This window comes from Eptatretus burgeri, chromosome 5 (genome assembly GCF_056783735.1).
Source record: "Eptatretus burgeri isolate ZD-2024b chromosome 5, Ebu_testis_v1, whole genome shotgun sequence".
Classification (NCBI taxonomy): domain Eukaryota; kingdom Metazoa; phylum Chordata; class Myxini; order Myxiniformes; family Myxinidae; genus Eptatretus; species Eptatretus burgeri.
Genome location: NC_140965.1, coordinates 42,017,374 through 42,032,764, shown reverse-complemented (window position 1 = coordinate 42,032,764; position 15,391 = coordinate 42,017,374). Strand labels below are relative to the sequence as shown.

Genomic DNA, 15,391 nt, shown 5'->3' with positions numbered 1-15,391 from the left:
TCGGTTCCCAATGACTATACGTCACAGAAATTCGGCAAATGACCAAATACCAGGATCTGTAAAATGAGGTCAAGAGGATGTGGAAATTGAAGAAATCTGAACTTGTACCAGGGATCTTTGGAGCTCCAGGAATGATAATACCAAAGACAAATTAAATACTTGGAAAGACATTTCACAATGTCCCTTTAACATATATCATGTTAGAACATGAAAGCTGTATTTGAATGATTGATAACAAATAAATAATTTTTAACAAGAAGCCCATCAATTACTGTTACTTCGAAAAGAACTGCACATTACGGTAGTCTTAACCTCGCTGATACACACGGCGAAGTAGCGCAATGTTACGAACCTCCATGTAAATGCTCTACTCATCTACTGAGAGTAAAGGTGCTGAAATGTTAACAACTTGGTTTTCAGTCCCTTCTTACCTCATTGTGGTTCGGACTTTAGGTACAACACACTGGCACTTGGAATCGCCGTCGACATCCTGGGTTGCACAGGCAGTGTGTCAGAGCGTGCCGATGTGCTCAGCAAGACCATCCAGCTGGCCAACGAACTGAAAAGCACCATCGGGGATCTCTTTGGTTTTGCAGCAATCATGAGAGCCATCGACATGCCGCAGGTACGAAATATTATTGAAATATTAATTCAGAAACACAATCATTCATTTGATCAAAAAAAGTTTGAAATTCGCGCCGAACAAAAAACGACTCCTGCGAACAATTTACGACGCCTCCGAACCCCCGCGGATGTTTGGCGAACTTTTGGAGCCTAAACTACGAATGTTGGACTTTGCCATTTTTTCGACATTCGTATCCTTCGCGAACCGTTCGCGTGTCCCGTGAAAACCCACCTTAAGGGAGTTGTTGGTTATTGTTCTGTGTGTGTGTGTGTGTGTGTGTGTGTGTGTGTGTGTGTGTGTGTGTGTGTGTGTGTGTGTGTGTGTGTGTGTGTGTGTGTGTGTGTGTGCGTGCTGGTCCTGATCATTCAATATAGATAATGAATTTAATTGTGTGGTCAGTGGTTTGGCCTCTGGTGTTTGGTTGGTGATGGGTGTACCAGGCCGTGTCTTTGGCATTGAAATCCCTTGGAGTCCCCTCCGATGATGGTGTTCAGAAGGGAGTAAAGGTTCTGTAGTTGTGGTGAGTATTTGGTTGGTACAGTGGGGGATGTCTGGTGGGATGTAAATATTTATGACTAGCCGAAACCCCGTCACAGATGGATTCCGTTCCATGAGCCCAATATGACAACCAGTGGCGGCTCATGTAAGAGCCAGATCCCAGTCGATGTACCCCATGGCCTTACCTAATAAGGCCTACAAAACGTCCTTGTACACGACATTTTTGGTGTACACTACTCCTTGTGAAGAAGTCCCCTGAGTTGTGCACGTGTCTACTTTGATGTACACACACCGTGACAAAATTTCTCACGTCACAGTACCGAGAAAAACGTGACGCGACCGCTAGGAGGAGCACAAAATTGGTCCTTCAGTCTTAATATATAGATGTTCGTGTGTGCTTTGTTACCAGTTTTGATTTTGAAAGCTTGAAGTTCAAGTGTGTTGTCTGGTGGTAGAAGTGCTTTTGTGTCTTGTGTGACATCTGTGTCAAATTGAATTGTGAATGTATGTGATGAGACCTCCACCTCTGGCGTTCAGTCTGTCTGAGTGTATCGGTGTATAGTTGGGGATGGTCGGTGTTTTGTTTTTCTCGTGTAATTTGGTTTCTTGTATGATGGCTATTCATTAATTTATTTATTTTTAATACATGGTCCAGGCTCGTGGAAGAGCTAGGACAGAACAGACCAGGACACAACATAACAAAGGGAACAGCAGAAGAATGGGGAAACGGCAATCGCAAGGTGGAGGGAGAAAGTAGACGGAGATGGACAAACAAGGGAGGCACGTGACGAAGAGGGTTAGGGAAGAACGCAAGGGGTGGACAAGCTGCACAAGATGGATACACGGGCAAATATGAACGTTGTTTGTGAGAATGAAGTGTTTAAGTTGCATGGCTTTGCTGACGAGGCCGTCTGTGTTGTATTGGAGGATATTAAGGTTATGTGTGCATTTCTGAGGTTGAGGTGGTTGGGGCCTCAGGTTGATTTCTATGTCTCCGACTTGAATGAGGGGAAAGGGGAGGACTGCCAGAGGGAGGTCACTCCCCAAAGAAGGAAAAACATAAAGAAACATGTGATGCGTGTGTGGTTTCAGCGTTTGCGTGTGAGGAGCTCGTGTGGAAGATGAGAGGGAGTGGGCCGGTCCATGGGGATGAATCGGCACTCTGACCATGACTGCGCTGTTCCAACAAATCTGGGCAGCAGGGAAGAATGTGGAAGATTTGGCCCCCATCTTGCATTGGGGGGGGGGGTGCAACCACCACGAAGAGGCATTTCCAAAAGTTGCCAAGATTTGTGTTGCATTAAACGGTGGAGGATGGAGCATCCATGCCATCCCTACATAGGAATGCTAGTGATCCTTCCAGATCTCATTGGCATTAAGGTGTGAACTCAGTGGTGACTAATGAAGCTAATGAGTGCATGTATCAATTGAAGTTGGACCATTCTTAGTTATTTTGCATGCAATTGAGGTGGGATCCCTCTGTTGGCGATGGAGTGACTGAATTAGGCAGAGAACGACAGGTGTGGTTGTGGTTGTACCGTTGTTGTGTTTTGGTGTTACTTTGCTGTGCAGTATTTGTAATACCCATTCACGCTGGGTCCCCCCCAGCACGTATGCAACATTTGGTGGAGATTGGCCTAGCCAGAATTTATTTGGAGAAAAATATATATGTAAGAACACCATATATTCCTTTTCTTGATTTCAGTTGAAGAAAACATGTATTTTGAGAAACACAGCAAGTTGTAAATTGAAGAAGAAATGGAGGCCTCACATCAGACTAAAAAGAGCGAAACGAATTACACATAGATCATGACTCTCTCAATCAAAACAGAAGTGCACCACTCAACTGTGTCCCAATAAGTGATAGCACCCACATGCATCAATATTATTTTAATTAATTGCGATACCGATAATTATCAATCATATCAGAGTGCTAGTGTGCTGCACACCACTATTGCTGTCCTAGCACATTGTACGTAGCTCGATGGTAGCTGTAAGCTTGTCAGTAAGCGTCATTCGCTGCCAGGATACGTGCGGTGTCATATCACAGTGAAAATTGACTCAATACCGGAAAATTGGAACCGGCGAATCGTTTTGGGAAAATTTTGAGTTCTGCTTCTTAAAAACTTGCAACGACAGAATTATTGGCAGTCAAAGGATTTAATACATTTTAGAAACCTCTTGCACTCTTTGTTACTCTAGCAATGTCGTTGGACTGTTTAAGGTGTCCGCGTGATAAGGATGTGGGGTAAGGTGTTCCAAGAACTCTCCAGTATATATGAGGTTTGAGTTTTTGTCATCAAATTTCCAACAAACCTCTATTATGAGAATATGGAGAACACTAATTAATAATTTGTAACTTTTTTGTAGCTCATGTTTTCGTCAAGTTAAGTTTCGAGTACAAAGGATGCAAACGCATTTTGCATTTTGAAATGCTTTCGTTTTTTTTTTTTTCTTCATTAAACCATTTAATATCAGGCACTGAGCACATGAGAAGCAGGTTGTTTTTCACATAAAAACAGAGAAGCATGAGTTCATTAATTTGTGTGCAGATCAAGAGGTTGGAAAAGACATGGGTGGTGCTGAGGCAGACCCACACAAGCAGTGCACTCACCTATGAAAAGAAACTGAAGCCTTTTCTCAAATCACTCAACGAGGGTCAAGGTTTGTATTATTGTCTAGACTCAAATTCAACTGATAGATGTCGGGGGGGATCTTGCTCTCTTCAACCCCCTCCCCTCTCTCCCCACCTCCCAAATCTTTCACACACACACACACACACACACACACACACACACACACACACACACACACACACACACACACACACACACACACACACACACACACACACACACACACACACACGAGATAAGGTTGGCCTGTTTAGCATATTTATATTTCAGTCCCCCTTCCTCATTTGCACCTTCATCAAATGCAACGGATAAATTCCCTGTTTTCTCAAATTTCAAACGTAGTTCTTTTTTATGTGATCAAGCAGCCTCTGCAGAGTAAAACGTAATGGTTTCATTGTTCTCCTCTATTGCCATTAGAGGGACTGTCTCTCTCAGCCACGACTTTCCCCCACGTGCTTCCACTGCTACTGATGCTTGAGCATTGCCCTGAACCCGGAGGCAGCCCTGACATCCCTGATAATGGGCAATACGTGGGGCTGGAGAATCTTCTGGCATACCTAGCGAACGGGCGCAACATTGCGGCCAACTCTGGCGTGTACACTTCCAATGCCCAGAGGTGCCTTCATGGTACGACCAAAGCACTTGCTTACCCTCACTCGACCATTTTGTTGCTGTAACCTTCAGTTTTCCCATTTCAGGTTTTAACTTCTTTCCTTGCATTACCATGTGCTTCCAGATTTTCAGCAGGATGAACGGCTCCTTGAGATATTCAGCACAGAGTTTGCACTGCGACTTCTATGGGGCAGCAAAGGCGCCGAAGTGCCGCCTACAGAACGTTATAACAAGTTTGAGCACATCCTTAGCGTCCTTTCCCAGAAACTGGAGCCACCTATTCCACAGAGTGAGCTCTGAGCTTCATCTCTCATCAGTGTCGTCTTCATTGACTTTGTACCATTCACATTGTGGTCACGCCCAGACCAACTCAAAGGCCATTGGCAAACAGATTGGGAAACGGAAGGCTTTGTTCCATTTTTAGCAAGCAAACCTCTTGTAAAGAAATTTCAGAAACACTTTTGCAGAAATGATGTTTAAAAAAAAAATAAAAAAATCGGATTTGCTCCTGTATTTTCAAATGGAATGTAAACAATAATATACTTCATGCATTAATTTATTACAAATCTGTTTTATTTCATTTACAGCCCAGTAACAAATGTATATTACACAACTACAGTTTGCGAGGAACAATGCAGGCAAGTGAAAATGAAACTTTCAAATGCATGTCCAATTAAAATGAAGCTACTGTTCTTATGGTCAATAAATTGCAAACTGTATCAGTATTCAAGAACTGGACTATGTTTATATCCACACTTCTGGCATGCCAAGAAGCACTCTCTTTAGAGGTTCAGTTTCATTATTGTGGTACAGGCGATTTTGAATGTTCGGTGGTGGTGGTGGTGGTGGTGGTAGTGGTAGTGGTAGTGGTAGGGGCAGTGGTTTAGGGATAGGGAAGTATGGTGCATGATGAGTGAAAGAGTGCATTTAAGGGGATGATCCCACGCGATGATGATGGAGTAAAGGGAACCGTAAACGTTTTCTACACTTCCTTTTAACTCACATGATCAACTTGGCGGAAGTCTTTCGAGTGGAATTTAAATTTTCACAGTTGCGACGTCATCCAAAAGTAGAATTCAAGTGGTTAATAATGCAGCATGCTGTGGACAGATTATTTTGTGTGTCCTACAGGTGGTCTAACACTGTTCAAGTGGCATCTCTGTAATATAACATGTAACCAAAGCACAAAACACCAATGACAGAAAAAGGTACAGCTTCACAAAGGAAGTAGATTTAAAGCGTGTCTCGTATTAAGGGGGTAAGATGCTTTAAAAAAAACAAAGTTTGGGCACATCAGATTGTTTTCATCAAAACCCTGTTTGCCAGTAACAACAAAACGCTATTTTTTTTTCTTTTTTTCTTATTTTCGGTAGCCAAAACTGACTAAACCAATAATCCTTTGGGGATTAGCGAGGAAGAAAGCCAGTTATGATCGGCTAGGCCTTGCTTGGTCTTGGAAGTGCAGGTGAGCCCCCGTGGCTTAAAATGCAAAGATAAATATACGTTGGCTTATCAGGTCGATCCAAGCGGTTACATCGGCAACGAGAGAACACGAAGGAACGTCGCACGGAACCGGCCAAGCAGAGTGTTCTTGTGTGCTGGCCGCCGATGAAGTGAATTATGATTATGAGGCAGATCGACTAGCACAGGCCTTGTGAGTTATTTCGTGGCAAAAGCACAATACCATTGCTATGGCAGTATTACAAACTAACCATGGGCCAGCAGTCTTTATAATGGCACAAACCTGGATCTGTAATGAGGGCCCAGTACAGGGCCGTCAATTTGATGAGAAGCAACAAAAAGTACAAGTATCTAAGTTAAACACGAATTCGAACTTTCCAAAGTCTGCTTCTATCTCAAAACTGCACACATGCGGATGAAGAGAAATACCATGTAAAAAAAATGCTGGATGTTGTAAAAAAGAAATGTTAAAACAAAGCTCACAATGTGCAAATAATATAGTAATTATTTAAATAAAAAAACAAAAAAGAAGAATTTCAATGCAAATGAATCTGCCCAACGCAAGCAGCCAACACATTTTTGGGTATGTGTGCGACTTGATGGTGCATAATGAGAGCAAAGAGAGGAGTAAGCACAGTGGCACATTGCACAAAAATAACCAGACAGAAGACTAGCAAGAGATACTTATAAAAAGGGTTTTTTTAAGCCTACATTCCCTGGCCTCGCCGCTACACTTGGGCAATTGCGTCCACTTGGCCACCGCTCTTTTATACTTCACAAACAGGTCCGACGTCTACGTCTGTCTCTCTCCAGCAAACAGAACACACAAAGAAGGGAAGAGACAAGGCGTTGGTGATAACTTGGCTGTGAAGCGCCGTGGTGGATACAACATCTGGAGTACTTTGCGTCATAAAATAAACATATTGTGGAGTGATGTATCGAAGCGAAACGTGGGCAATGCGGATTAAATAAAAATAATTTCATCCTCCACTCCCATCCTCTTCACGACAGAGCCAAAGTGATGAAACAAAATTATGAAACACGGCTGCACAAACCCAAACCCAAAAGGATGTCGAAACCCAAAAGGATGACTAATCAAAAGACCCGAGCGAGCATCCCCGACGGACGATCGACCTGTTAGACCAGCAGTGCGCAGGAGCATCAGGAGTTGTCACAAGGGACAGGTAAGTGAGACTGCGTGCATGGCAAGACGTCTGGGAAAGAATGGGCACAATGCAAACATAACACAAGAGGGTCCATTTTGGTAGCAGCGCCCTCAGTGAGTCAGCTACCATCATGAAGTCTCTTCTTCACTCTCCCTTATTTTGTCCATGGCACCATGTCTGTAAGCCAAACTGAACTCAGTGCCCTGGTGAGAAACACAAAGGGAAATTAGAATAAGCATGAAACAGGCACAGCAAGAACATATTAATATGAGCACAGTACTGTATTGTGAAAATGGAAGCAATTGTAAGCTCGGCAAACAATACCCATCACAAAGAAACATATTCCACAAAAATACTTTCAGCAATGGTCGTAACCAACAGGGGGCGCATGGCACAAAATCACCCAGTTCAGGCAGGCATTACACAGCATACGACTTTTGTAATAATGTATGAATGCTGAATGAGGCCTTCTGCACATGCGCTGTGTGCGTGTTTACACTGATCCAGTTCTGCTTGGTGGACACTTTTAACCTGCCGTTGTTAGCGTGAAATCTGTGATTTAAATCGTCTTTTAAACATCATTTTCAGCATTTAGATGAATGAGTGGCTATTTCAGGATGTTTAACCTTAATTGTTGTGTTCCTGAATGCAAATCGGACTAAAGGAAATATTCGAAACACGAAAAACAACGTGGAAGAGAGGTGTCAGGTTCGTACCATCTACTGTTGATCCAATTAGCATTAGCTAGCAGCAATCATGGTTATAAAACACACACACACACACACACACACACACACACACACACACACACACACACACACACACACACACACACACTTCTCCTTCCACTAATATATGCAAAAATCATTTTTGGTGTTGCCATGGAACCAAACAGGAACATATATATTTATAATAGCCCTCACAGCACAAATAACTCCAACTCCAACTCCAAATACCAAACCCCCCCCCCCTTCCTCCAAAATGTGATCAATAGTAAATATCATCCTCTTACACTGACCCTGTCCATCGACAAGCCCCGGATATGACCTTGTCATTGATGTTAAGAAGCACGAAGGTTTGCGTAGAAGAACGTGCACGTCTAAGAACCTTCGGGCCTTTCACAGACCCACGTGTTCGGGAGTTTTTGTAGTACAGGATGCAAGATATCAACTTCTTAGATCAGTTGATCAGAAAGATCTCCAAATCTTTAGTTGTGAAGAGGCACACCCCTTTCTTACAGGTATGTTTGCAAGTATTTTCGGGTTCTTTAAAAGCTTGGTGAGCCGTTTCATGCTACAATCGTTATCTGGCACATATGATACACGTCCAGGCCACCCCAATGGTCTTCTTTACTTGAGGTTTCTGTGCCGAGCAATCTGGGGTGGATTACGTGATTTTGAAAGTTTCGTGTTAACAAAATTTCTGACCTCTGAAATTTCTGAAACATGGTGGAAGAATGGCAGATGTGTTGTGTTAGTCACAAGCTTTCAAATGCTGGTGTGGCGCTTGAGTTTGTGGCTCTTAACAGTGAGGATGCAATGTTTGCATCTAATCCTACATGGCACGGCTTGCTAGGTCAACTTCCGAGGGGGAAGCCACTCCGTGCTGATCACAGCCAGTTGGTTTCAAACAGAAAATGCTTATGTTGGGACCATGCATTCTGGCAGTGTGGACCACGATGTTTGTTTTTGCATGACCATGAGTATTAGCCTTTGGACCAAAGTGCATGTGTTATTATGTGACGAGCTTTGTTTCACCATGTACTTCGCTTGCTCTTTGGCTCAAAGTATACGGACTAAGCTTTGTTATATTGCTCGTTTGTTTCAAGCCTTTTTTTTTTCGACAAAACTCCATCTACATCTCTCTCCAAGACAACATGGACAAACTTTTAACTCCTCATCCCAACTCTCACTTCTTCATATGTGGCAATTTCAGTTGTCACCATGCAAATTGGCTGCGTGTTGGTACTTTTCTCACCAGCCAAGGCACTAAAGCAAAGGACTTATGTGACTCCATGGGACTGACTCAATTTGTGAACTTTCCAACCGAGATTTCTCCAAATGGTAAATCCTCTCTTTTTGGACTTGGTGATTAATTTTCCTGCAAATGTCACCTGCTCATCCTCTGTTCCAATTGTTTCATCTGATCATATGCTTATGAAAGTCAACATCTCTCTGGCTATTCTCAAAGAGCTGCCTCAATGCCCACCAGTCTGGCATTTCACTCAGGCAGATTGGCAAGGACTGCAAGTAGCATCATTGGCTGGGGGCACGGCTGTGCGGCTGATGCAATGCCCCTGTTTCCAGTATACTGGTACTCATTTCACCAACTGCAGAAGGACGACAGGCTGAGTCAACCCTACCTGGTGTTAATTCAACAGCCAACAGGGGCTTGAACTCAAGAACCGAGGATCTTAAGCCAGCCATCTTAACCGTTAAGTGAATAGCAGGTCTCTTCTGACCCTGAAGTTAACTCAGCCTGGGATTTCTTCCACAGAAACCTGCCCCCTCTCATGTACAAATTCATCTCATCTCGTCTTCAATTATCCTACCCTTCTTCCTGCCTATGGTTCACTGAATCCGGTGGTGAGGCAGTTGCCCTGAAACTACTTGCCTTCTCTTCCTGCAAGGTAAATCTGACCAAAGGCAATCACAGTGCATTCCAAAAAGGCTGCAACAAATGTGTGCCCACTCTCAGGAGTGCCAAAAAACAACATCTGTCCAACCTCAAGAATGGACTTTCAAACATGTCACCACCCTCTAAAACCGGGTGGTGCCTTGTTAGGTCTGTCTTTGGTGTATGCTCCACTTCCATCCCTTCCCACTCTTCAAATGGCACCACAGCTGACTACACTCGTGATAAGGCTGAACGCCTCAATTGTGTTTGCTTCCAAGTCTTGTGTCCCCAACCCCTCACTCTCGGTCCTTCCCTGTCCCATCCTTCCCTGTCATACCCAACTGCTCCTGGAATTTGTGTGTTTTGCACCTGAGAAGGTAGAGAAGGTTCTTTCAACCCCTCGACTCTGACCCTGCTAATGGACAGGATGGCATCATGGCATCAGCTCACATGTCCTAAAAACCTGCTCTGCTGCTCTTGCACATCCTCTTTCTGCCCTTTTCACCCTATCATTTGCCCTAGGTCATCTACTTGGAAATCCACCATCACTGCACTGCGTAAAAAGGTGCAAAAACTGATCCCCTTAATTACAAACCAATTAGCTTACTTCGAATCATCAGCAAGGTCATGGAATCCATTATCACAGTTGACATGAAATCCTTCCTTTTCTCCAACAACTTCATCTCAAATCACCAATTTGGTTTCAGACCAGATCACTCCACACACCATGGGCATGCTGCTTCTACTCACCCAACAACGGATGGAGGCCTTCAATGTCAGAAATGAGATCAGGGTCATCTCTCTGGACATATTTCATGCTTTTGATAAAGTCTGGCATCCTGCCTAAAACTAGGTTCCCACTGTCGTGCAATCCGTTACGAACGCCACGATTGGCCATTCGTTGCTGATCATGAAATTTCTCTGAAATTTCAGGTTTGGATATGAGGTGATGCGAGTCGATACGTTCTGATACGATTTGTTGCGCTCGGATGCGATCTGTTCACAATTTGTCAATTTCAGGTGTCACGATCTGTCACGGTCTGATCTTCCGTTCAGATACGATCACATACGTTCCGATGGGATTGTTTTGATTGGGTCTCGATCTGGCACGATCATCACGATCGGGTTCACCGAATTGGGACGATCTGGTATGTGCAGATACATTCCGATACGTTCATCAAGAACCGATACGATTGTGGTCGCGATGTCTTTCACGATCATGATCGAGGGTGATCACGATTTGAGCTACGACTGGACTCCAACGGGTATATATATATACAGCCCGACTGACCATGGACTTCATTGTTTCTTGAACTTTTACAGAGTGAACACTACAACCCTCAACCATTGATGATGGCAGGCGTTGCGGATGATGACAACGTGGCATTTGCAGTATTACTGTATACTTACATTATCGCCAGAGAGGAAGAAGACGAGCAGCAGACAGACCAGCTACAATCCCAACCACAAAGGGCCAGGAGAGCTGCAGTCAGGCAGTTCTAACAGCTTGGTGGTGAGGCTGCTGGGAGTGTTGGTGTTGGAACCCTGCTGGTGGTAGAGGCAACTACTGAGTTTTGGTTGGTGGAAGGTATGAGTTCATTGCCACTGGCACTTGCTGCTGCAAAGGAGGCCACATTTCTGGCATCCACCGTCTCAATGTGAGGGATCAAAAAAGAGAACTTATCCCATACCCACTTCTCTGTGCTGTTCATGTCAGTAATTGCATCTCCTCCTGACCCACTCTTCTTGGACGTTTCTTCAGCCGGCCCATCATGCTTGAGTACCATATTTTTAGCTGCTCTACAGTACTATTCATCTTGGCAGCCTGTGCAGCCCAGAGATTCTCCTTCTGGGTAACATCCTTGAACCCCGAAAGGCGTTTGCTGTACAGGACATCATTTCTCATGAGGAACTCAATGATTTCCTCCTTTTGCTGTTCAGAGAAGGCAGTGACTGTTTTTTTTTCTCTTTGCTTTCTCGGAGGGGTAGCTCTCATTTGTCTCCTCTGGTGCCGGCTCTGGCTCGACTGGTTCAGGCTCCGGGGGGGGGGGGGGGTGGGACAGCCTTGCCCTTTCCCTTCTTGCCTGCCTCTGGTACCCTTGGGTGGCATCTCTCAAAGGCTCTAAAAATTACGAGCAAAGGCAGGTTACTAAGATGTGCTCTCTTCAAGAGTAGGTCGCTGAATGAGATGCATTAAATCTTGTCCGGTATATATATATATATATGCACGAGAACTCGTAACAGATCGTGAGCGTTCGTGTAAAAACGTAACTACTCACATCTTCTCATATCAACTCCTATCTGCTCGTGAGTCATTTGTGTCAGGTCTTGAGCAATGGGACCCGACAGTGCGTAACAGATTGTGGGAGATCGCAACACATCTCAACAGAGCGTGGTGTTTGTCTTGTCTAAGATCGATCCCGATCACCACGATTTGGAAGCACGATTAGATGTGATCTGTCGCGCTTTGTTACGATGCAATATGATCTGATACGATGATCCCGATTGACAATTGATTGTGTTGATCGTAGAAAAATTTTGAACCGTTCAAATATTTTCTACGATTAACACGATTGCCACGACTGACCTCAAGATCTGATAAGATCTGATAGGATCACCACGATTAGTCCACGACTAAGACCACAATTTCAGTCGTTCCGCGCATCGTGATAGTGGGAACAGACTTTTACTCCCTTCTGCCGATGGCTCTCCAAACTCCCTGCCTTATGACTGAATCTATTCTCGTTGCCAACGTGTGGCTCTCAACGGAATCCTTTCATCTCCTCTCCCTGTCAAGCCTGGAGTACCCCAAGGCAGTGTTCTGGGCACAGTCCTATTCCTGATCCTCATAAGTGATCTCTCTGACTCTGGAAAATCCACTTTATCTGTTTGCTAAATGACTCCCGACTCTGCCTTGACATCCCTCATCCTTCAGACAGGCAGACTGCAGCCTCTTCTCTCTGTTCAGACTTCGAAAAAATAAATAAATCATAAGCTGTTCAAATACTTGGAATATGTCTTTCAATTCTGACACATCTCACATTCTATCTCTATCCCATCCTGCCTGTAGACCCCCTTAGACTCCAGTTTTTTTTTAATGCCATGAACAAATGATGGTACATCACGGGTGATAAAGGTTGTAGTCAAGTTTCATCGAAATCGTGTGTGTAGTTTCAGAGAAGAAAGCAAATACCTATTTTGGGGACTCAAACCTGGACCCACTTTAACCCCTCCCCCACACCCCATAAACCCCCTCAGAACCCGCTTTGTTTAATGCCATGAACAAACGATGGTACATCATGGATGATGAAGGCTATGGTGAAGTTTCATCGAAATTGTGTGTGAAGTTTCAGAGAAGAAAGCAAATACCTATTTTGGGGGATCAAACCTGGACCCCCTTTGACACCAATTTTTTTTTTTAATGCCATGAACAAACTTGAGTTGCAACATACCAAATATCATTTTAACCAAGTTTGGTCACAATCCCATCAGCAGTTTCGGAGATGAAGTTGCACGTGTTTACGGAAGGATGGACTGACGACACGCCATCCCATAAGCTCCCTGGAACTACGTTCCATGTGAGCTAAAAAAAAATAGGGACAATATCCCTGGACACTCGCCTTGTACAGTAATGATACTGATGAGGAGGTCAACGTAAAACGGAATTAGCAATATGTTCCAATGAACCAATGTTATAGCAAATACCAATTTTGAGAAGGAACCCCCCCCCCCGTAAATCCCCTCTGACCCCGATTTTTTTTAAATTGCGTGAACAAACTTTGGTACATCACAGGTGGTGAAGATTGTGGTCAAGTTTCATCAGAATTGCATGTGCAGTTTCTGAGAAGAAAGCAAATACTTATTTTGGAGGGCAACCCCTGTAGACCCCCTTGGGGCCTGATTTTTTTTTTTATGCCATGAACAAACTTTGGTATATGCAGGGTGATGAAGGTTGTGATAATGTTTCATCAAAATCGTATGTGTAGTTTCAGAGAAGAAGTTGCCAGCATTTGTGTGAACGGTTGGACGGACGAAATGCCATCCCATAAGCTCCCCGGAACCATGTTCCAGGTGAGCTATAACCAGTAATTATGAAATAGTATTTAGTTAAGTTAAGTTAAGCTTAACAAGAGTTAAGCATGTTGTGTTCCATGTAAATAGATATGCATTGCATACGCGTGAGAAAGGAGTCAATATATGTTGTTTAACTTCGCACACCCTCTTCTTAAACTACTTTCACACACTACAGAGCACAGAAACTCCTTCACCTCCACCATTAAAACCCTTCTAACTGGTTCAAACCAGTCTGTGGGTGCATCCTGTTGGCACAACATGCCAGTTGGTCAACCATTCATCATGAACTACTACAGCGTGACAAAACAAGGTATCCCAACCTGGGACCCCACAGAACCAATCACTGGATACCACCAGCGATCAGGTATGGATTCACTAATCATGTGAGAGAAGAGAAACCCCCAACCCTACGTCCCTCCCATGAAAAAGGGTGCAGGATACATAACCACCATTCGGATATGTCCAGAGAAAGAGAGAGGTATGGGAGAGGGGAGAGTGAGTGATGTTGGTGTGGGAGGAGGGTGCTGCACTGCATTGGGAGGGGGTAGAGTAAGGACGGGATAAAGAGAGAGAGAGAGAGAGAGAGAGAGAGAGAGAGAGAGAGAGAGAGAGAGAGAGAGAGAGAGAGAGAGAGAGAGAGAGAGAGAGAGAGAGAGAGAGAGAGAGAGGTGGGGGTAGGGGAGTTAGCAGAGAGACGATGTAATGCTTAATGAACAAAACACACACACACACACACACACACACACACACACACACACACACACACACACACACACTTGGCCGAAATCGGCAAATTTTCAGGAATCGGCAGGTTGGAGTCAGTGTGATTACTGATGTACGTACGTATTGTATACAACTCAAAAACCTTGAGTAGCTTTCACCGAAATAAAACGTTACATTTAAAATGACATTTCAGGGAGATGTTCACAAACATTAATCTTTATAAACAGCTGCATGTGATGGATGGGGGAAAAATTGGCTTGGTAAATTAGAAAACACGTTAACACGGCAAATGGCTCAGAAATCGGGTGTTTTTCATGACAACTCACTGGAATGACGGAGCACAAACAACTCGCTCAGGATGACGGAGGACGAACAATTCGCTCAGGATGACGGAGCACGAACCACTCGCTCAGGATGACGGAGCACGAACCACTCACTCAGGATGACGGAGCACGAACCACACACTCAGGATGACGGAGCACGAACCACTCGGTCAGGATGACGGAGCACGAACCACACGCTCAGGATGACGGAGCACGAACCACTGGCTCAGGATGATGGAGCATGAACCACTCTCTCAGGATGATGGAGCACGAACCACTCTTACAGGATGATGGAGCACGAACCACTCTCTCAGGACGACAGAGCATGAACCACTGGCTCACGATGATGGAGCACGAACCACTGGCTCAGGATGATGGAGCACGAACCACTCTCTCAGGACGACAGAGCATGAACCACTGGCTCACGATGATGGAGCACGAACCACTGGCTCAGGATGATGGAGCACGAACCACTCTCTCAGGACGACAGAGCATGAACCACTGGCTCACGATGATAGAGCACGAACCACTGGCTCAGGATGATGGAGCACGAACCACTCTCTCAGGACGACAGAGCATGAACCACTGGCTCACGATGATGGAGCACGAACCACTGGCTCAGGATGATGGAGCACGAACCACTCTCTCAGGACAACA

The 15,391-nt window shown here is 44.5% G+C and overlaps 2 protein-coding genes across 19 annotated transcripts in view; one reads left to right on the top strand and one right to left on the bottom strand.

The window, feature by feature from the left end:
- The window catches only part of LOC147026311 (breast cancer anti-estrogen resistance protein 3 homolog), a 212,911-nt gene extending 207,807 nt beyond the window's left edge, over window positions 1-5,104 (top strand). For all 9 annotated transcript variants that reach the window (XM_085881597.1, XM_085881599.1, XM_085881598.1 and 6 more), the window contains 4 exons: window positions 454-625; window positions 3,676-3,787; window positions 4,177-4,386; window positions 4,496-5,104. In XM_085881597.1, coding sequence (XP_085737723.1) covers window positions 454-625; window positions 3,676-3,787; window positions 4,177-4,386; window positions 4,496-4,671 — 670 coding nt within the window. In that variant the 3' untranslated portion in view covers window positions 4,672-5,104. The remainder of the gene's footprint in view (window positions 1-453; window positions 626-3,675; window positions 3,788-4,176; window positions 4,387-4,495) is intronic.
- The window catches only part of LOC147026309 (formin-binding protein 1-like), a 167,913-nt gene continuing 157,433 nt past the window's right edge, over window positions 4,912-15,391 (bottom strand). For all 10 annotated transcript variants that reach the window (XM_085881611.1, XM_085881613.1, XM_085881606.1 and 7 more), the window contains one exon: window positions 4,912-7,201. In XM_085881611.1, the coding sequence (XP_085737737.1) occupies window positions 7,194-7,201 (8 nt within the window). In that variant the 3' untranslated portion in view covers window positions 4,912-7,193. The remainder of the gene's footprint in view (window positions 7,202-15,391) is intronic.